We start from the raw sequence: 23,140 nt of genomic DNA on the forward strand, positions 1-23,140 counted from the left end.
ACGAGAAAGTGCTGGAGGTGGACAGGAGCTACCTGGAGATTGCACTGCTCTACAGATAAACACTCAGGATGGGGACACAGACATGGGTAACAGTACCTGGGGCAGTTCCTGGAGATGTCCTTAATATCCAAGGGGCAGAGACTTGGATAATTTGCCTTTTTTTCTTGTTACACTGAAGGAAGGTTTGGTTGAACAATGTATTTGTACAAAGCACCCTTCTTGTTTCAGTCAAAAATTCAGGAGGTAGGACTGAAGTGTCCAACAAAGCTTTTATATAGTATTTTAGTCCTCACTGATTTCCATATTTATTTAATTCACAGATTAATAATAATTCTGGTGACATTAGAAGATTTATATTAAGGCAAAGAAATTGTGAGGGTGAGATGATTGAAATGTGCGTTCTTGGACAAGAAGTCTATAATCTGACTGGCTCCAACAGGGTTAATCTATGATTTCAAATTTTTCAAGGTAGAAGGAACATGGAAATGCCTCCTCCATGACCTCCTTATGCCTTGTCTGCCATGTCTCCCTTCAGCCTCTCCCCAAAACACATACCACAGACCGTCCTCCTGTGTCTCTGCTCTCAGACTTGCAGCACCTCCTCCTTGTGCCATTTCCTCCTCTCAATGAGGGTGAATTCCTCAAGGGGAGTGCTTTAGGAGACAGAGCACAGAGCTGGGACTGGCACCCAGCGTGTCTCCTGCAGCACTGGGACTGAGCAGCCAGGCTGGGGATCTTGCTACACCCCTGTGCAGGAGGCACCATCTGCCAAATGTCCTCCTGAGCCGTGTTTTAGCAAGTGGGCTAAGGAGCTAAAAAGAACATCCCATCCATGGCAGCTGAAGTCCATCACAGCTTGCTTACAGGATTCTGGCTCTGAAGAGAGGCTGGGCAAGTGGCCAAGAAGTCTTTCTTACTTGCCCATGTTTCCCTTTGGGGAAAGGGATTCCTGGTTTAGCAGGAGATGGCTTTAGGGAGCAGGATGGCTTTAGGGAGCATTGGAGTTCCCTCATCCCAGGTGAAGCCCACCCAAGAAGATGCAAACTCCATAACTGGATTTACAGGACCTTGGGGCTGCTCTTGATGTCTTCAAGGTCTCTGGCATAAGCTTTGCCAGCTCAAAAAGCAGCAGATCTCTTGTGTTCTTCCACGCAAGAGCAGCCAGGCTTCCTGGGAAGGGAAGGGGCAACAAAAAGGGGATGTATCACCATGCTGTATCTATTTCTCTGCTTGTTGCCCCCTCCCCTTTCTTGTGCACCTACTTCTCATCTCTTCAAGAGGACATTTCTGCTCCAGCATGTGCTTGTTCCTGGAGCTGTGCAGGGGTCACTGGGCCTGACTGGGGGGTCTCTGGGGCTGTGCCCTTTGCCTCTGAGGAGGCCAAAGCTGCTGAGGTCCAGATTCTTCCTGATGATTCCATGTGATAGCTAATTAATGGCCTGCCCACGTTTCCATGGCAACTCCATGCTGTGCTCTTAGCCCTGATCCAAATGGACATTCTGCACACTCCTGAAGCCATAGCATCAGCATGTTAATAAGACTTGCTGACGTCTTTTGCTTTCTGCTACACTGGTTGGTGAGTCTAAATTTGAATAATTTTAAAAGAGCAGATTTCTTAGGAAGCTCCCAAGGAATTTCTGTCACGTGACTGGAGGAAAATGGTCCCAAAAGTCTTCTGCATCTGAAGGGAAGCAGGATTCTGCCCTACCTGCTGCTTTTTCCATGCTTTGGCTTTGGGACACCTGGAATTGACTTTTTTTTTCTCTGGGTTATTTGGAAGCTCCAAGCTTTCATGTAGTGGCTAATTTAATGACAGCAAGGGACAAGTATCTGTCCTGAATTGGTAGGAGCATCTCTATTAGCTGAGCTGGACAATCTGATGGATTGCTCCCTAACTCCTTCTCATGCCAAGGAAGGAAGCTGGGTTTTGTTCTCATACAGTCAGAGAATGGTTACTCTAACTTGAGAGTTTTAACATCCCTTTTATCATTAAACTCTACAACAGTGCCCACTGATCATGCAGGTTAGGGGGTCGAGCTTTATGGTGAAGGGGTTCTGTGGGTCCCACCTAATTCTGCTCTGTTAATTGCCCTCCATTCCAGTCATTGTCTTGCCAAACACATTTTATGACCATCATTTCCTCAGGAGCCCATTAACCCCACTGAAGCACTGGCATGGCCTCTCTGGGGGTCTGAACTGCTTTCTCTTGCTGAGACAGATGCCAGATGCCTCCACATCTCCTATTGCCTGCAGAACAAATTCCCTAAACCAAACCTGGGGGATGTTTCTGGATCTGGCTGTCACAGACTACCCCTTGCCTGGGGAAGGGCCTTTGGGACTGGGCAGTGGAAGCAGAGCATGTGCCCTGTTTAATTTATTTCTTAGCATCAAAAGCAATCATCCACATTTGATTGGCTTGTTTGGGTTATTTTCCATTTTCTCAGTGAGCCTAAAATGGTGGTAGAGCTGCCAAATAACTTCATCTTCCCTACTTTGAAGGACATGGGAGTTTCTTCCTGACATTTTTGCTGTGTTGCTTCACAAAATTTGATGTAGTCGTGTTGGAGCGTGGCTCCACTTTGTGGTGTTGGTGTGCCATCATTTCCAGATGCACCATCAGGTACTCCCAAGGTCACTTCCATATGCTGACAGCATGTCTGTGCCAAAACTTCTTCCCTCTCCCTACACTGTTCCCCTTTCCCAGCCATGGGAATGTCACCTCACATGCCTCTCTCAGCTCCATGCCATCCACTTGGTCTTAAATCCAGCCAGGATTTCATGTTGTGTTGGCACCCAAAACCTTGCTTAAGGTTTATGGAGTTGCCCCCACTGCTGAAGGCAGTACATGCTCATCCCAAGGCATCATTAAAGATACATGAGGGCAATTGATTTGATCCCTACCAGTGCCACAGACACCAGGCAAGATTTAGGTAATGTGCTGCTAGTTACCCACGAGATCTGAGATTTAATTGCAGCTTCTTTGGCTTCTACTCACTAGACCTGGATTCTTATCTCAAAGGAAAGAATTTATCGAATTAATTTCGCTCCGTGTTGGCACGGTCACTATTCCCAGCCATGAGCAAATCCCATTATTGCATGCAGGCTGCAGCTCAGGCAGCAGTCAGTATTTTTAGAGCTATAACCATAGTTCTTTCAAGTGTCAGCTCTTTGGGTCATACATGTAATTTAAACAGTACATTTCTATTCCCTTCTTAGATGGATGTAACTGTCAGGAACATTATTTCTACTGATAATTACAAATTTGACATTCATTTCCCATGAATACTCTCTACTATTTGCTTAAAACTCACCTCCATGCATACGATTGCTGCCAAATGTTCTCTTATCAGAAAGCTGAGGCAGAAATGTCACATCTATAAAGAACACTCTTGGAATAGTAAGGTCTAATATGATTTTCTGCTACACAAAGGAAAGACCAAGCAAATGGAAAACAAACAGTGGGAAAAATGGGTAGCCCAAGGCCTCTTGTGTGGACTGACCAGGTGAAAGAGAGATCTTGATACAAGGTAGGGAAAAAAAGCTACTACTAAAGGAAATATCCCTAAAAACATCCTTGCTGTTTAATTCACCCAGCTCTTCTTCTGATACCCATTCTTGGATAGACAGACTTTGGTGACTAATCCCCCTTTTTGGGGTTTAACTGATTACCCAAATTGCTTTTCTTATGCCCTCAATTGGTAGCTCAGCAGGAGAGTTCAGTGAATGTATATTTTCCTTAAGGTATCCAATTCCTTCACAGGAAATTTGGATGAGAACAACCTAAATCACAAAAATTAAACATGAAACCAGCCTTAATTGCCCAAGCCCCTGGTGTCACATGACCAACACTACAATGCATGAACTGATGTTACTCTCAAAATCTCAGCCAAAGTCTTCAAGTAAAGTCAAAATTCCTACAAGACTATTTTGAACTCAGTTGAATCAACACGTTAAGTCTTGAGCCAGACCTGAATCTTGGTCTTTGGATCAGTACTGTGCCCTGTGCTCAGACCTGTTTTCCCCAGAATGCTCCTCCACCTCTGGAAGCCATCAGGATCAGAGATTTATTTCTCCCTTTCTGGAGGGCAGGAATTCCAGTCTCTCACTAGCACTTCTCAATCAACTTCATCTAAAAAAACCAGTGAAATTAAGAGAAACACCTCACTACTCACCTCCCACAGTGTTGAGACTTCATCACCCAGCTCAGATGATCCTTCATTCACACGCTCCATTCAACATCCTACTTTTTGTTTAAATCCAAACACGTCCCCACACATTCAAAAAATTTTACCCACCTTTTGGTTATTTTAGTATTTTTTTTTTTGATAGCTCAATTTTTTTAATTTGGCTTTATCCTTGCAAATTCATGATAGGTTTGGTTGTTGTGCTCTTCCCTCCCACCCCTCCCTTTTACTAATTTTGCATATATTTTAATAAAATGTTCTCATATATTTGCTGTATTTTTTTTTTTTTGTGGACAAAGTGTAAGTGAGACAAGGATATTATTCACAGCCACAGAAACATAAGAAAGTAAAAAGGATTTTTTCTTTTCCCAGTGAACAAAAATGACCTATGTACCCTTCAGTGTCTCCAGGTTTCCTTGGAAATGTATTCCCTTGCATTGTGCTTTAGTTTTTGTGGTGATGAGGGTTACCCAGTGCTACTGGAAAACCCAGCACCTGAGGCAGAAAGACAAACTCAGCTTTGCCTTTGTGATTTTGGCTTTCTCTGCTTTAGGAATATGTAGAAGGGCCTGAAAGATGAGTGAGTGAAGATTTACAGGTGCTGCTCCTTCTCTGGCACCACTGAAGGCAGCACCAGCCCAGTGTGGGGCACAAACTGCAGGTCTAGCTAAACAACCCAACACATCCCATTTTCCAGCATCTGCTGAGCCTCTACCTCTGATGAAATGTCTTCCAAGATGGAAATCCCAAAGTGAGGACACCTGAGCCCTGCACCCACCCTCTACCTTTTCTGTGTGGTCTCACCAAGGAGGGATCAGTTTGACTCCCCAAGGGCTGCCATCCCCTCCTGTCCTCCAGCAAAGCTCAGCACAGGCTGCGGGAATAACTCAACATAAAGCTGGCATAAATCTCAACAGAAGAAATATCTTTTATCTTTAACCATTTACTCCCACTATAGGAATAATGGTAGCTCTTTTACATTTACATATAACTCTTGTTTGTTTGCTTGTTTCCTTAGATTTTTTTTTTTTTGTATGTCTCTTTGTCTTGGCACCTGCATAGCAGAAAACTTGACAGTTCAGTACAGAAGTTTGCCCCTCTCTCTGCTCCTCCCTTTATTTCCTCTGCTGCCCCTGAGGACTCACAAGCAACACCCCCAAGGTCAAGAGAGAGTACGGTGTTACCCTTTTATGACGGATTATAGAAATAACAAACATGCCTGACAGTCTTATACAGCTGCTAGAACGGGTTTAGTTTTCAACAAATGAAGAATTTCCTCTTTTTTTTCCTCTTTTGTATATTAATTACATTTTACAAATCTTATTTTTCCCCTTTTCTTTCCCCCCACTTTTACTTCTTCCTTTTTACTTTTTTTCCTCTTTCTCTTTTTTCTTTTTTTTTTTCTTTTTTTTGAGTTTTTTTTTGTTTGTTTTATTTTTCTCTTTTTTTATACAGCAAAAGGATCAATCACCAAAGTGTCCATTGCTAAGTCCAGGGTTAGCAGAGTTTGGCTGTCATCTGGTCGGACTGTTTGAGGATCTCGGTGTTGTACAGGTCCAGGGCGTGGTTCACTCGGATGATCTCGCTGTTGGTGAGCTTCAGGCGGTGCTTGAGCATACAAGAGAACAGATCCAGCTGGGGCTTCCCCGGGGCCACAGGAGGCGCCAGGCGGTTGATTCGGTCCCGAATATCCAGCAGCAAGAGCATGACGGAGGAGGAGGAGTAGAACTGCCCGCCCTGCGTGTAGGACTGGTTGACCTGCTGCACCGCGCTGCGCAGGAGGTCCGCGTTGAAGCGCAGGCTGTAGCCGTAGACCTGCACGTCTGAGATCTTGATGTAGAACTGGCGCTTGGTGGGGTCGGAAAGGTCCACGGGCCCTTGGCCAGTCTCGTTGCGCAGGAGGGAGGGCAGCCGAGTCCGGCTGCGTAGGTAGATGTGGACGGTCTCAAAAAAGGTTTTCCACCGGTTGCCCAGCAGCAGGGTCCAGTTGTAGCACTGGCTGTTTTGGAGGCGGATTTTCTCCCAGCGCGGGTAGCCGTACTCCCCGAAAGGCATGTTCCAGCCCTCCGAGTGGCTCCCGCTGAACGGGTTGACGTAGACAAAGAACATGGGGTCCAGGCTGCTGTTGCGCATCTGGCAGATGCGCATGGAGATCCCAATCACCATGTGGATGAAGTCCATCCGGTTCTTGTTGCTCTTCAAGGTGAGGGACATGCGCTTGCGCCACCGCGGGTCGAAGAAGGTGTCCAGGCGGATCTCGTTGCTGATGAAAGTGGTGTGCACGTACAGGCGGGAGTCCATCTTCTGCAGCAGGTACTTCAGCTCCAGGTCCTGGAAGTCCAAGTCCGTCTCAAAGCTGATGAACTGCTCGCTCCGCTCCGAGTCCACGTTCTGGGGCTCGCAGCGGCCTCGGTAAAGCTTGTAGCCCTTGTTGCACGAGCCGCAGAGGGAGATGTTGGCAAGGCTGCACATGGCACAGCTGTTGTTGCCCCCAATGATGCAGGGGATGGGGCGCTGGCACAGACTGGTGCCACCGTGGCAAACACAGCTCCGTTGGCTTTCCAGAAACGTCCCCCAGAACCCGTTCTCATTGCAGTAGAGCAGGGACTGGACTCGGGTAAGCCATTCCTGTATCGTCCTGCAGGTGAGGAGAAGGAAGAATTAGCACTGTAAGGCCTCACAGGAACTTGGTGTTGGCATCTTGCTGGAGCTACAGTGTTTTCAGGGCAGAGCTCTCAGAACATCAATGCCCTGCCGTGGCTTCTGGGAGCTATTCCAGTCTATTTCTAGACTGAATCTTTCATCTGCTGTTTACTCCTTTGGTGATGAGCAAAATCCTTCCAAGAAATTGCTACCAGGTAGAAATGCTCACCTGAGCTCTCTCTCTTCACTCTGCACTAGGAGCCAAGAGAGGCACTGTGTCCTGCCAAGGATCCCAGCAGGGCCACAGTGACATGGGAATGGAGCTGATAAAGCCATGCCAGAGGGGGCTATCAGGACATCACAAGGGCAGCAGAACTCCCAGGCTAGCAGGAGAAAACTGCTCTTCAGGTCATTGGCAATTGGCCCCACCCTCTAAAAAACAGACCCCTAACAGGACAAGGCAAAGCAACCTCTGCTTATGGTGCAGAGCTCAGAAGAGTAGAAAAGAGGGTGGAAGCCAGGATGCACAGAGACAAAGCTGCTAAAACTATTCCTCCTTAAAATCCCCAAAAGTCTTCTGCTAATTAATCACCTCTTGAAGTCACTCCCTTAAAATCAGCCCCACTCACCCACCCCTGAGCCCCACCACTCCCACAGCTACTGGATCAGCACTTTCAACCCCACATCCTGCAGCCCTGGAACGACTCCTAGAAAATGACACCGCAACCCACATTCACTTTTTGCACAACCCACTTGCCATGTTGCCTTGTTTCCCCCTTTCCCCCCTTCCCACTGCCCCAGGAAAGCTGGGTACAGCAACTCCTTTCTCAGCAGCCTTCAGCAGAACCCTGTGTGCAGCCGCTGCTCCCTCCCCTCCACCTCCCCCCTGGCTAATGAATACTTCATTGTCTCCTCTGGGCAAAAAGTTCTTGGTAGTGCTGCAGTGAGAGGACTGGCTAATGACAAATTAGGATTCAGCCCCTGTAGAACAGGAGGAGTGATTATGGACAGAGGCTCTCAGAGCTGGATTAGTGAAATTCATGGCACCTGCATCGCCTGACCTCCGAATAATCATTAAGCTGTAGGCTGTATCAAAGAAGGCATTAAATGATACAGCAGCAAAGAACAGCAAGATGATTAGGGGGAGGGAGGGAGTGGAGCGATGAGAGTGTAAAACAGAGGAAAGCACTGGAAGGAAAGAAATAATCAAGGAGCAGAAGCAGAAAGGTTGGGAAAGAAAGAGAGGAAAATGTGCAGGTAAAATGAAAAATGAGAGAGAAACATGGTGGGCAGGAGTAATGGGTGGAGAAAGGGAAAAACTGCAACAGCAACCACTGAAAGAGAACAGGCAGAAATGAAAAGCAGGAAGAAAAGAAGTAAAAAGAAGGGAAAAACAGGGCAAAGAAAAAAGGAAGGGCATTAGAAGAAAAATTCTCAATTGTTGGACATGTGAACAGACAATTTTCACATTCTTCCTGTGGTACAGGGCTCCCAGGGTCTTTTCCCCCTATTCCCAGCCAAGAGGAGCTCTTCTGCTGGCAGAAAGAACAAGGTTGGCTGAGGAGCTTGGGAGCAAGGCAGTGACCTCCATAAACATCTGCTGTAGAGGGACACAGTGACAGCCCTGGTCCCTCACAAAGTGCACAGGGCTCCTCTTAATTCCTGGGACAGCTCTGCCTCGGGGGGGGAGGGGACAGCACAGTGCAGTGTGGCTGTAAAACACAGCCACAAGCTGACAGCAACAAGCATTTCCAAACCATCCCAGGGAGATGCTCACAGGTGAATTTTTGCTCACTTTTCAGCAATACAAATATATTTTCACCCATATGAATCTTTGTGCCTCCTGTTTGGAAAGCCAGTCAAATGCACTTGGATTTGTGCAGTGCTGGACTGATGTTTTACACAGGTTTTAAGTGTTGATAATGCCCTGAGTTGCTGGACCAAGGACCACCATAGGAACGGAATAAATTAGAGTCAGGTGATCACATTCTGTCCATTTTGGGTGTGTTCTGTCTTAAAAAAAAATTACTGGATAGTTCTGTCCTTCTTTATACAGCAGAGCAAAATGGGAAAGAAACCTCAGATGATATCTTGCAATGGACACCAGTAAATTTCCTGTTCCCCGGATGAACTTTGTGGAGGATGGATGGGAGGTTGTTTGTTTGTGTGTGTGTGCGTGTGTCTTAGCTTTCAGCAAAGACACAAGTAGGATTAAAAAAACCAAGAAAATGAAACAGGAGACTACCCACCATCTGCTGATGGCAGCAATAAAGGATGTAATTAAATAAAAATGCAGAATCCAGGGCAGTGCTGAGCATCAGCTACAAATACGACAATGGGAAGTGTGAGAGAGAAGTGAAGTGTTATAAATTACCCCATTTTTTCTTGCAACTGGGACAGGTTAAGAATATACCCAGGACCAGCCAAAGCCCCTGAGCTGACAGGAGGTAACTTTTTAAAACACACCCCTGTCATGGCTTTGTACCTAAGAGGTGTCAGAGCAGGAGGATGCTGGAAAGATCCACTGTTGAACAGCTGGAAACCTGTGCCAGAGTAGCCATTGATCTTCATTTAAAATATTCCCAGGGAGGTGGTGGGAATCCCCACCCCTGGAGATGTCCAAGGAATGCCTGGATGTGGCACTCACTGCTCTGGTTGGGGCGACAAGATGGGGATCAAGCCCAGGTTGGACTCACTGAGCTTGGAGGTCTTGGCCAACCTCAATAATTCCATTATTCTAAAGTGAAAATAAATATGACCTGCAGGCCAAGCTCTGAGTGAGAATTACTTTGCAGTGTTTTCTGACTGTTGCTCACTGGACATGTGTCAATGCTGGGAACAGGGAGCCAGACAGATTTTTGGTTTTTATTTGCAGGAAAAAAGACAGGGACTTAAATAATTTCCTTTGTAAATTCACTTTTCACTTTCCAACCAGCACTAGCTGCTCTGGGGGTACTGTTGGGTTTTCTGTATGGAACAGTGCAGTAAAAATGCTATTTTTTTCCTCAGCAGCTGTGAGATGTATTTTGGCTGCAAGCCAGAACATGTATAACCCCTCTCTCCATTGGATGTTATTTCTATTTTACATCCAGTGCTTTAAAATAAAACCACAGGTGATCATTCGACATCAAAGTTTTATTAACTGAGGAGTGGTCTCCTTTTTAAACCAGCAGACTTGCCTCTGTTTTAAGCCTGTAAACTTTCCTGGATTTTGACAAAAGAAGTACAGAACAAATATATCAGTATCTATATATCTATACCTATATATTTATATATTGATATATCTAGATATTTATCTATATTTCTATAGATAAAATATAGATGATATATAGATATATAGATATATAGATATATAGATATATAGATATATAGATATATAGATATATAGATATACAGATATATAGATGTATAGATATAGATATTTCTGTCTCCTTAGCCATTGCAAAGGGTCATGGAGAATCAGCCTAATTGCCAGAATCCATACTCTTCCTTTCTTATCTTCCTTTTGGAAACACCAGCTATTCCTTTCCCTGAGGACAATCAACTGCAATCTCTTTTTTTTTTTTTTTTTACATTGCCTTTGAATGTATAATGCAGGCTTACAATTATGTGTATTAAAGAGAGAGAGGCTTGCTCTTAATAGAACCATGCCATCCTTTCAAAGCCATTGGCATTCTTGATAAGCCTCTGTCATTCTGTACAGCAACAATTAGAAAATGAGAGTATTTCCCAGCTCTGTGAGGAGAATGATGGGCTGCACCTCTTCCACTACACAGCTCCCACCACACTGCTCCCCTGCCTAGCTGCAGATGCAGAATGACAAACAAGAAAAGAAATTATAATATGCCTGCTGATGTTGACTTAAACAAATCAAGCACATCAGTCAGTTAAAAACCCATCTGCCATCATCCATTCCACCCTCCTTCCCCCACATTTCATTGTAGTAGTTGGAGGCTCCCTTTCTGCTTGGCTGGGTTTTTAAAATAGATGATAAATGCTGAAGACATATTTGTCTGAATCTTTTGGAGTAACATGGTTGGATGGAGATTTCCTCACTGCTGCTTCACTTTGTTGTTGTTGTTGTTGTTAAAAATTCAAAAACAACTAAAGATTCCACCTTGGACATGCCTGTGGCTCCTCCAGCACTCAGCCTGGTCAGAACAGCTCAGCCACTTGGCAGGGATGGGCCAGGTTTAGGAAGCTCTCCAAATACTTTATTTCATAATCTCTTACATTTAATAGATATTTCTTCTCATCCCTAGTAAGTCCATCAAATTTTTGTCTAGAAACATGAGATTTCTTGGTAATTAAAGAGGTGTTAAGCCCTGGAAGGGTTTTCTGAGCTGCACAGTGATGAAATTAAAAGTCAGCGTGTTCAGCAGCCAGGGAGCTGGATGAGAGGTGTAGACACCAGTCAGTCTGTCAATTTTGTCTTGAAACAGAATATTTAGGTAATGAAGGAAGTGGACAAACAGTTTCTCTTCAAATATTACCTTGGCCTGACCTTTCCAAGAGAAGCATGGAAGAAAAGGCACTCAGACTAATTTTTTTCCCCCAACATTTTCCATATTGCTTCAGTCCAGACAATGTAGAAAGACACAGCAAGAGATGTTTATGAATATCCAAAAATGTAAGTCTCTAAAAATGACTTGAAGCAACTCAGCTATGGGTTAGGGCTGAAAGGAGCCAGCAGGAGGGGATTATTAGATATCAATAATTGCTGTAATGGAAAATCTGCTCTCTCCACCTGTAATAACCTTGCAAGGCTTCTGCTCAGTGAGGTTTTACAGGTTCACGCTGCATCTCCCAGCAAAAATGTAATATATTCCAAGTGAAACTAAAGCTTCTCCTTTTACTCTAGAGATATTGAGGAGCACAATGCAAAAATGGGCTGAAGCACCTTGTGCTCCACATGTCTCTTTTAACTGCAAGCAGAGGCTGAAAGCTCAGCTGTGGATCTTGAGGGAAATCCACAAAAAAGCAGCTTAGTCTGCAGAACAGACTAAACATATTCTTGCAGAACTTAAAGAATAAGTTATGCCCTTTCCTCTGGGTAGGTAAAACCACACAGAAGGGATATGAATGTAGTCAGGAATGTGAAAAAAGTTACCTACACCTCCAGGAATTTCAACCCACTCAGATTTTATCCTTTCCCCCAAGCATCCACGCAAACACCCCCTACATCCAAACACTCCTGTTGGGAGTAGTCCCACGCTCAAGCTCAGCTCCACCAGCCCCTCAGCCCAGCTCCCCCACGCCTGAGGAAGGATGGAGGTACCTTTCCCTAGGCAGCTGGTGGTTAGGATTGTGCCGACACCGGACACTGAGGCCAAAGAGTTTGCGGGCGGTGCGCTGGATCTTCTGGCGCTGGGCTTCCAGCGAGCTCTGCAGCAGCTTGTAGCGGTTCTGCAGGTCCCAGTCGTTCCCCCAGTGCTGGTGGATGCTCCCAATGGTCAGGAAGTGGTTGCTAGGTAGCCTTTTCATGAAGGATTTAAACTCATCTGGAACACACACCAAAAAATGGGGAGAAATACGGAGGTTTCTGAGTTGTGACAAAGGTTTTATTAGCAGGGTGGAGAAAGAGCAGAGATGACGAGGCCATCAGCTCTGCCAGGGGAAGGTGATGTCCATTAACTCACTGCTCTGTCACTCTGCCCCTGGAAGCCACTAATTCCATGGCTGTTGCTGCTCCCAAATAGGAAAAAAAAAAAAAAAAAAAACAACCCTATGGTGAATATCAAGGTGAAACAACACAATTAAAATGTGCATGGTGGAGAGAAAAAAAAAAAAAAAAAAAAAAAAACAACACAGAAATTTCCTGGAACATGAGGTGATAGTCTAAGGGTTATAAACAAAAAGCTGGGAGTTGCAATCATTTTCAGTTAAAGAGTTCTCATTTGCAGTTTTTTTCAGCTGGTCCTGAAATGCTGTTTGTTGTTGAAGGCAAAGCATTTTGCTGTGGAATTAAAAAAAAAAGGGGGAAAACAAAGCTTTAAAAATTCCCCAGAGGAAAGGTTTGGATGCTGTAAAAATGTCCTGCTTTTGCATTTTTTAAAAAGAGCATTCTGATTCTTATCTCTCATTTAACTCCATTTGAAGTCAAATGAGTTGCATTTTGTAATGAGGAAAATAAAATAAAATAGTTTGCAGGGCTCGGGTGAGAACAAAAGGTGTCAATTTTAGCCAAAGGGAACAAATCCAATTGATCGAAAAATATATTGTTCAGTGTTGCTGTTTCTTGTGTTTGTTGTTTTTTGATCACTTTATTTCCATTTTATTTTGTTTGATAATGAAAAAAACCCACCGTTATGCAGGGTTTGTTTGAGGGTTTTTTTTTTTTTCATCACAATCAGAAATTCTGATACTGTTTCTGGTCAGCCCCTCCTTCCTACCTGAGAAGGGTGGTTTGCTCAGACTCTGATTACCAGGCTGGGATATCCTCAGATGAGGAAAAACCAGATGGTTCCAACTTTCTCAGGGGAAAATAACTCAATTTTTGATGCTAGAAAACCATATTTGACACAGTGAGACCTTGAGAAATGCAATGAGTGGGACAATAAGAACTCCATCAAATGCAATAACGACAAGAGCAATGTTTTGTACCAGGAGAGAAAAACCTCAGGTGTCAGCACAGGCTTGGGCACAATCAGTGGAGGAAGGTCCTGGGGGCTGAGGTGGGTCAACATCCTGTTCTCACTGGAAAAAAAACTTCATACTGGGCTGAATCCTGGTTGGGGAAGTTGATATTCACCTTTTCTTGGCACTGCTACGCCTGGGGAACCCACCTAAAAGGGATGAACAGAGACTGGGAGGGCAGAGCTGAGGGACACCCAGGTGCTCTGAGCACAAGTTCTGCAAAGTCAGGGGTGGGGAGCTGCACTGGTGTCATTTGGTAAAGAGGAGGCCAAGGGATATTTAATTACAGCAAAAGGTATTCACAGATATGAGCAAAACTCCTCTTTTGAGAGACAGTTTCCATAACAAGGAGCAATACGCAGTTTGCAGCTTGAGAAATTAAAATGATTTATTGCAAAACTCCGTCACTTGGAGGTAATGCAGTGCTGGAACATGATCAGAGATGTATAAAAATCTCTCATTTTAGACTCTGCTAGACAAAACCAAGGCTGACCTGACCTAGTGCTGGCTGTGGTCCTGCTTCTAGAGGGAAGCTGGACTAGGACCCTGCCATAAACTTCCCAAACAAGCCAACAAGACGTATAGCCATCTTTTCCTCCACATTGTCTACATTATTTCTGATCCTTTCCCAATCTTTTTTTTTTCTTTTTTAATTCCTTCATCCTATTTTCAGAAGGAAATGAAGAGCTTGTAAAGGCTGACATCTTTTCAAATAAAAAAAGAAATAATCCATAGAATTAATGGAAAAAATCAGATAATTTAAATCCTATAGTACAAAGTTAAAGATATTTGCATAAGAGATTTCCTATTATTCATCAACTTGCAGTTCATGCTCACTGCCTAACAAAGGATATCTGTACATTAGTCAGTCCCATCCTGACATGGATGGTAAGTGGATGTTCACATCCTACTCATCACATGGTGTAACCGAGCTCCTCATCAAAATAATCATCATCTCTGCACTACCAACATCCGTGGGACATCTGCTTGTCTCCTTTCTCCCCCAAAGATAACCAAGAGATTTTTTTTTTTTAGTCATCTCTCAGGTTTTCACTCTGTTTTTAATGCTGCTGCCAGTGCCCTTCTCCTCCCCAAACCTGACTCTGTTCTTTTCCGTGGGCCTCTGAAACCACCATCAGGTATAATTGCTTCTGTTGACCATGCTGATTACTCCGGGTACCTTTCAGCAGTAAAAGCCTTGCATTTGCTTCCCGCCCCTTATAAATCAATTTCCTCAAAAGCCTTTTTGTGCAGGAGCCCAGGCTCTTTTCCCTGTGATGATGAATGTGGTACATTTTTCATCGAGACGGGCGAGGCAGGAATTTCGGTGCAGTGTGCACATTTTGCTACCGCAGTGCAACGTTGGGGGAAAAACAAATGAGCAGCAAATCTGGCAAAACAAAAGCTGGATGGGATTGCTTAAAATTAGGGTGATGAAGAAAAAGAAAAGTACTTTAAAACCAACGCAGTTTCTTCATTATTTATATTTATTTATAACTCTGCCTGGAAACCAGTGGTGTGGATGGGGATATTCCCTGTTTCTGGGAATAGTTCATTCTTAACCCTGAGAATTTGCAATTAATTAACAAGTCTGTTTGCATTTGTGGTTATTTTATTCCTCTGCACAGCAAACCTTGCTGATGGCTGGAACTACACCTCCCATGATGCAGCTTGGCCCCTCTTTCTGCTGAGTCACCCCATACCTAAGGCAGTGACTCAGCAGAAGGTGGCACCACGGGGAATTGACAGGTCAGACATCTCTTTCACAGATGAAATTTTCCTTTTGCCAGTGTTAAAAAAAATAAAAAATCCCATTTACATCAGAAAGCAATGGTCTTGAATAAACAAACAGATTAACTCCACCAAATGACTTAATTAAAGGTTGGCATTGTTTATAATCCACAATCACTGAATTTTTTGACCAGTCATTCTAAAATGCCGAGAATACAGCAGTGTTATTTTTCTCAATTTACCCACAAGCAGTGAAGCATAGGGCTAAAAAATCTCCTGAGCTGATTCAAAGCAGCTTCAGTTCACTGCAGCCTCCTTGACTTTGAAGATACTATTCCAAATCACAGCAACTCTTGATTCACCCTGCACAATTTTTTCAAATTAACAGAGGATCCAACACAGACCAGAAGCAGAATACAAATGTTTTGGGCTTTCAGTGGCTTCCTGTGCAAAATGGTATTTGCTTTCAGAGCACTCCTGTGCCTTTCAGTCCACTTTATTGGAAAAGCCTTCAGATGTCATCAGAGATTTCTCCTCTGCTGCTCATAATGAAGAAAATCCTCTAGTTATTGGGAATATTTATTAAAACAAAGAAGCAAAACACTAATACTGCAGTCTTTTGTGATAGCAACTTCTATCTCAAAGGATAAGTTCACGCATGATGCATCAAAGTGATGAATCAGATGCAGCAGCTTTAGACATAAAGATAATCACTCCATCTAGCCCTGAAAAGCCTCCAGCCCTGGGTGGAATATGGCAGAAATTGCACTGCAATATGTCACTTTAACATGGCAAATGAAAAACACCTTCCCTCATTCAAATCTCAAGGGGAGGGAGCCTGAATAAAATTATCTACCCTGGCCTGTGCTTGGATCGAGTGCAGCAAGGACAGAGTGTGGGACTGGAACTCCCCTCTCCACAGGGCTCTCACCTTCTCAGTGCTGGGTCAGATCCCCTGGGATGGGAAGGGGTTTGATGAGACCAGCCTGTGGCTCTTGAGCACCTTGTGTGAAGATGCTGTGCCAGAACTAACAACTGCTAACACATAACCAGTGGCAGAGCTGTGCTGGCAGGCACTGCCAGCAATCCTTGTAAACTTGTGTATACTGAGCTGGCAAAAGCTCCTGAAATCCACATTTCTGGTTTGCCCTGGTGTAACTCACCCATCCATGAATCCATAGAAATTCAGAGAAAACATCTGAGCTCTCTAGCTGGTGACCTGCTCCTGGAACTGCCCAGCCCTGTGGCTGCCCAGGGTACCTGGGAGGATCTGGTCAGGGTGGTCATTAGCCTCGGGCCATTAACTCCCACCCTGGCTGCTGGAGCACCAGGGTGACAGCATGAGTGGGACATAAGGATCTGTGCAGCAGCACAAACACCAGCAGGGGCCACGTGTTGAAGTATGAAGCAAATCCTCAACAGCCCTTTGAGGAAACATCACAGTCTACTGCATTTCAGCCTTTAAAGGGATTAAGGTGACTTTTAACATGAAGAAAGAAATAAAACTTAAGAAGGATTTGTCTTGAATTGAGGTAGATGGTCCTTTTCCCACAGTTTTCTTCCTGAAATGGAGATCTGGGCAGTTGTGGCAATAATCACTGAAGAAAATATGTTGGAAAGTGGCTGCTTAAGACTGAAAGATGAGAGTCAGCACAAGGATAAGCTCCTGATGAAGTTTTGCTTGGTGCCTGTGTGGTTTCAGGGCAACCAGGCCACTTGCTGAAGGAGACAGTTCACTGAAAGTGTTGCTCTTTCCTACCTCAAGCCCTCAGGAGTGTGTATCCTGTGAGTACAACACACCTACTACGGGTAAACTACTCCCACTACCATCACCAACACAGAACAAACTCTGCTGACACCCCCAGCCTCACCTGGGGAGAAAGTGGAACCAGCAGCAGACATTGCCCTGCAGGACAGAGGAGTCATTTTCCCTTCTCCTCCCTGCCTCAAAGGAGGTGTCATCTGCCCTGTGTGCACTTTTCCCTCTGAATTGCTTTCACCAAAGCAAAGTAAAGCATTCATGCAAATCTGAAAAGCAGTTTCTGCATCATTCACATTGTGGAAGTTTATCCATAGAACTATTAAAAGAGAGATTTGGAGATGTTTGATATGAAAAATCAGACTTTTTAACCAAACATGTACTTGCATGGAAAATATCCCTGTACACATAATTCCATGTGTGGTGTGTGTTCCTGTCTGTGTGTTTAATAGAGGAAAAAAGGGTATTCCCTCAAGATTAAGACCCTGGGTTTGGGTTCAATATCCTCTAATTTTTGGCCAAACTAAAGCATTATACTGAGGGAATAAAAGATTTTTACCTGATACGACCTGCCACAAATTGAAAAAGCGAGTTTTTCTCAATTACCTGAATTCTCCAGATCTTTATAGGCTTCTGTCCAGGTCTTGGCCATGTTTGCCAGGGTGTACTCCATGATCTGGATGTCGGTGATGGGGCAGTTGCACTGCGGGAACTCCTCGGAGCACTGGCAGCCGCACTGGCTGTCCCTGCAGATGTACTCGCCCTCCCCATTGCACATGATGTAACTCAAGGCAGACTGGACAAACTTCTCTTGTAAATACTGAGGGAAGATGATCTGGAGACCTGAAGAGAGAGCAACAGGATTATGGATGAAAAAAATTTAAAAAAAAGTAAATAAAAAAGTAATTTCAGGTATTTTTTCCTCTTTTCAAAAGCCATTTCATTAACAGCTTGAGAGAGTTATAGTGAAGAATTAAAAGTCGTCATGAATAAAGAAGGTACAAATTGCATTCCTCCAGGGCAAGTAGTGATTTAGCTGAGAAGAGAGCCCATCTCCTATGCAGGAGAAGGGTAACAAGAAACTTCCCCTTCCCCAAAACCCTTTCACCCCACTCTCAGACCCCAGCACAGTACAAGACCCTGAATGCAAAGCCTCCCTTATTACCAGGTGTGGTGTTTTTTGTCTCCTGAAACCAAGTGCTAGTTCTGAAGCAATGAGCATTCTGCTGTCCTGACCTGTATTGAGAGATACTAAATGGGTTTGGTTCCACAGAAAAAAGGGAACTACATAGTGAAAGGGAAAATAAAAAGGAACGGAAAACAGAAGAAGGGAAAATAACACGAGAGGGGATTTATAAAAGTCCCTTGCAGAGTTAAGTGCCCAGCTCCCACAGCATAAATACAGGAGTTGGGCACCTGAGCCTTCACAGCTTGCTCCCTGCTAGAAAGGCTACTTGCCAAATCCTATAAAAGTGCAAATGGATTTAGTGGCGATGATTTCAGTGTTGCTTGGCAGACTTACATTAGCAGGGAGATCTATCCCCTTGTCCCTTTCTGCATGGCAAGTGTTTGTGTATGCATCCATCTGTGCAGGCATCAGTGTAAGTGCCCCCTTGCTCAGGTACCAGAGGATGCAATAACAGTTTTAGTGTTTGCCCCGTGCACGGTGTACATGGTTTTCCATCCCGTCCTCCTCCAGACTCCCTGCGGATCTCCCTGAGGATTCACAGCTGTTTGCTTCTACCTGGCCAGTGCTGCCTGTCAGCCCCTGTCAGTGTCTGTGGAGCACGAGGCAGGGGACAATAACTCCAAGCCTTTCAGGGGACCCCCCTTGGAAAAGGCCAGGGCTGGAGTGGCAGCGCGGGGAGTTGATGGCAGCGCTGAGCTGCGGGGTAATGAAGGCACGCGGGTCAATTACCCATCTGTTTGTGTTTCTGCTGCCCTGCATTACCAGACCCATGCCTGACAGCTCACTGGAGTGGAATGAAAATCAGACAATAATTCAGAGGACGAGAGTGTGCAGGAATGGCAAAAAGGGTTGTGACCCCTTTCAGGAGTGCAGGCCCATCTCTGATGGGTTGTGTTCACCTGAGACAAGAGAAAAACAGCAGGTGGTGACCCTGGCACCCCCATTACCCTTTTGCTTTTGGATCCAGAGAAGCACCTCAGCCTTAATGAGGTCCCTCCGGAAGAGCAGGTTTGGGGGCTCAGGAGGCTGTGGTAGGCACAGGGAGCCCTGTTTCCTCTGCCCCTGGTCTGGGTGAGCACCGTGCCTGGTGGTAGCAAGCTGCCCCTCTGCCTGACCCCGCTGGGAGCCCCCAGGCAGGATGAGCTTGGAGCACCCTCCAGCTGGGAATGTGTTTGTGACACTTGCACAGGGATGGGTTTCCAGTCCAGAGACACTTTCTGCATAGATCCTGCTGCCTTTTCTGCATTGCTATTGGGGACTGGAAGGAACACACAAAGAGCTGACCAGGACAGCATCCCTGCAAACACCTCAAAACCAGCCTGCAGAGGATCATTATTTTGAGGTCCCTTTGGTCTTTTCTGAGATGTGTCTCAACAAGAAGCTCAGAATTCTTCCTGCTGTCTTCAGGAAGTCCTGAAGCTCAGCCTTTTCCAGGGATTGTAATGATAAGAGGGAGAGACTTTAAACTGAAAGAGAGTAGGTTTAGATTTTACATTAGGAAGAAATTATTCTGTGAAGGTGGGGAGGCCCAGAGCAGTTGTGGCTGCCCCTGAATCCCTGAAATTGTCCAAGGCCAGGCTGGACAGGGCTTGGAGCACCCTGGGATAGTGGAAGGTGTCCTGCCCATGGCAGGGTGGTGGAATGGGATGAGCTTTAAGGCCCCTTCCAATCCCATTCTGGAATTCTGTGATTTCTCTGAAACAACCACTACTGAGGATAGTCCCTTGTCAAATCCTCACACTGGTATTAGTGATGGCCCCACCTGCCAGGATCCCAAACTTTCCTTTGGGATGGAATGAGAGTGCAGTGCTGTTGGAGCGCTGATCCACAAAGGGAAGCAGAGAGCCCCAAGGCAGCTGCACTCACTGAGCTTTCAAGCTCACATGAGAGCAGAGCTGGACTTCTTGATGTGCACTGACTCTTCATTCATGGTCCAAGTCTCATGAGCACATTTTCCACTCTGCTTCATGGAGGAGCAACCTGCTCTGGCTCTTTGAATATGATCAAATTACCTCAGGCTCTTAAGTCCTCCACAGTTTCTCTTTGAATTTTAACTTGGATAAAGCACAACAGGCTGTTTGGTCCCAGATACAAATTGTCCTGGCTTTGGAGATTTTTTTTCCTGGAGGTATTAGGGGTGAAAAAAGCAACTGAAGTTTCAGGGAAAGCACCTCCCATTGCAAGGGGCATCCACTGTGCATTCCAGCAGATGCAGCAACATGGATACTCTGTAATCTCCAAAACACAACATGTTTTACTACAGTGCTTCACATGGATACTCTCTTTTTGCCCATAAAACTCATGACTTCTGAAAAAAAATAACATTTCCAGGGAAACGTCCTCTTGTAAGAAATAATGCCATGCTTAAAGGGCAATCAGATTTCTGTACACTTAGCACCAACTCAACAAAGCACTTTTATAATTACTTAACTTCATCAGAAAAGCAGTTTTGCTGGAACCCATCAGTTGCCTGAAGAATTTGACAAGAAGCCCACACTCAGCTGTGTTTGCACAAGTGACACCCAAATCCAGCCACTCACTGGAGCACCAGTGTGCAACTCCAAACACAACCCCCTGACTTTAAACAGGCTGCTGGGATTACAAGTGACTCACGTCTTCCAGCCAGGAATTTCCTTGTGGAAGAAACCAGTGTTACTGAAATACAGCTGTGCCTATTTCCACAGAAACATATTTTTTATATATACACATAAATATTCACAGATTCCTCATCATCCCCAGACAAGGGCAGATTCATATCAATTTTTTTGCTTTAGTTTTGAGCATCTCTGTGATCCGATCTCAGCAAGAGATTTTACAAGCTCTGTGCCAGCAGCAACACCTCACCCAGTCCTGGCATCCTCTCTTTCATGTGTAGCTCTATCCCATGCCCAGGGACTAAATATTGCTGGAATTCAGTGGGTTATGGTTGTCAGTAAAGCATCAATCTTTTGAGACCACTGCTCTGGGTGCTTCTGTTGCTGCCTGTAAAGCAGGAAAGCTGTAATCCCAAGGAATATAACAGCCCCACTGAGCAGCTTGTGCTAGCAGGGAAAGCCCTGCTGCCAGCCACAACCCTAATAAAATATCCCAAATGCTGTGTTGTTCTTTAAGAAATGTATTTGGATATTGCAAACATTCAAAAAAAAAAAAAGCCACATATACACACACACATATATATATATATATATTTTTTTTTTTCAATCTTTCACGGCTGTCTACTGATGAAACAACCTCATGTCAGCAGCCAAGAGGAGGGGCAAGCTGGTCTTAAAAACTGGGATATTGGACCATTTCCATGGGAAGAATCCCTCAATCCAAGCCAGGGGGCACAAGGAATGGGCTCATCCCCAACAGCAGCCTCAGGAGCTGATAACAGATGCACAAGGAAAGTTTGTTGCCAACTTGAAAATCTTAGTTTTGAAGGTAATTTATTGATCAGAGGAGGAATTCTGCCACTTGGTAAAGCATGAAGAGCAGCACAGATTTGATATAGGTTTATCTTAGATAACTACAGGCAGAATATGAAGTATCTGACAAGGGAACATGTCCTTAATTCACCCAGAAAAATCTATTAGAGATAGATGTTTGGCTTTAGACTGTATATAAAAGGCTTCCTGCATTAAAAGAGGTAAATTTCCCCAGCTCTAAATTAGAGCTATTTGAGACATTTTCCACAGAAGAGTTCTGTGTTGAAAATGCAGTTCCATTGAAGCATTTTGTGAGAGCATGTTGACTCCAAAAGCACTTTTGACTTTCTAAATGTATTTTTTCATACTCCCTCATTTCACTGCAGTGAAAAGCTGAAATGTTTTGTGTTGCCATTACTGTTCTTTCCATCTTGGAAAAAGCTTTAATAGTAATTGTAATGTAAATTCTAATGTTATACTATCATATATGCTATGCAGCTATATAATACATCTCTCTATGTAGCTATAGATGTATAATATATAAGGGTATTTACACATATATAAGATTATAATACTAAATATTGAAATATAATATATTTAATAATATATAAGTATTGCATACAACATGCATTATGTATAGTATTATAATATATGACCATATTTGATGTAGCAAATACCTGCTATGCAACATTTCCTGTTTATTGAACAGCACAGAAGGACTGCACCTCACTGAAATAGTGCTATGCTCCAATATTGCCATATACTCTCAATAACAGCATTGATACAACAGGACATGCCTCTGAAATTTGGATTTCCTGAAATTTTTCAAAGTGTTGCTTTTTTTCAGTCAAATTTTCCAATTTCTTCCTGGGACACTTGTCCGGGGAACACAAATTTCCCAAGAGGCTGCTGTAGAGCTGCTGGCACCCTGCCCTGCATCACCACAGGGATCCTGCTCCAGGGAGTGCTGGGAAAAAGGGAGACCTTCTGTGATAAATATTGTGTATATATATGCATATACATACTCCAGAGCATGTCATGCACGCTGGGCCCACAAGGATGCTGGTTTAGAAATTAGTGATTCTTTTTTGTCCCAGTAACCACAAGTGCAGCACCATTCAGCCTGCACCTTCCTCCCCGAAATCAACCTGCCCAAAGCCTACGTGGATTCATGGAATCATTTAGGTTGGAAAAGACCAATGTAGCTATGATATTTTATTAAAAATTCTTTCCTGGGATTTTTTCCCTCCTGAGAGCTGAGGGCCTCAAGAAAGAAATGTAAACAATACTGTAATCTGCTGTGTGGAATGCAACAGGTGCATCTTCCACTGGTCCATGTGGATTGTTTTCAATTGATGGCCAATCACAGCCACCTGTGCCAAGGCTGTGAGCAGTCACAAGATTTTTGTTATGCATTCTATTCTAGTCCTGTTCTTTGTAGCTTTCTGATAATCTTTTCTCTCTGTTCTTTTAGTATAGTTTTAAGGTAGTATTTTAGTATAATATATAAGATAATAAATCAGCCTTCTGAGAAACATGGAGTCAAGCCTCATGTCTCCACACATGGGGTGTTCACCTCAACAGACCACCA

General features: G+C 44.3%; 1 protein-coding gene across 1 annotated transcript in view; it reads right to left on the bottom strand.

The window, feature by feature from the left end:
- Nucleotides 1–5,357: 5,357 nt before the first annotated feature.
- The window catches only part of BRINP1 (BMP/retinoic acid inducible neural specific 1), an 88,158-nt gene continuing 70,375 nt past the window's right edge, over nt 5,358–23,140 (bottom strand). Inside the window, exons 6-8 of the mRNA XM_041406677.1 lie at nt 17,560–17,796; nt 12,106–12,328; nt 5,358–6,822 (exon numbers count right to left, since the gene is read on the bottom strand). Coding sequence (XP_041262611.1) covers nt 5,682–6,822; nt 12,106–12,328; nt 17,560–17,796 — 1,601 coding nt within the window. The 3' untranslated portion in view covers nt 5,358–5,681. The remainder of the gene's footprint in view (nt 6,823–12,105; nt 12,329–17,559; nt 17,797–23,140) is intronic.

This window comes from Onychostruthus taczanowskii, unplaced genomic scaffold (genome assembly GCF_017590055.1).
Source record: "Onychostruthus taczanowskii isolate IOZ18803 unplaced genomic scaffold, ASM1759005v1 scaffold25, whole genome shotgun sequence".
Lineage (NCBI taxonomy): Eukaryota > Metazoa > Chordata > Aves > Passeriformes > Passeridae > Onychostruthus > Onychostruthus taczanowskii.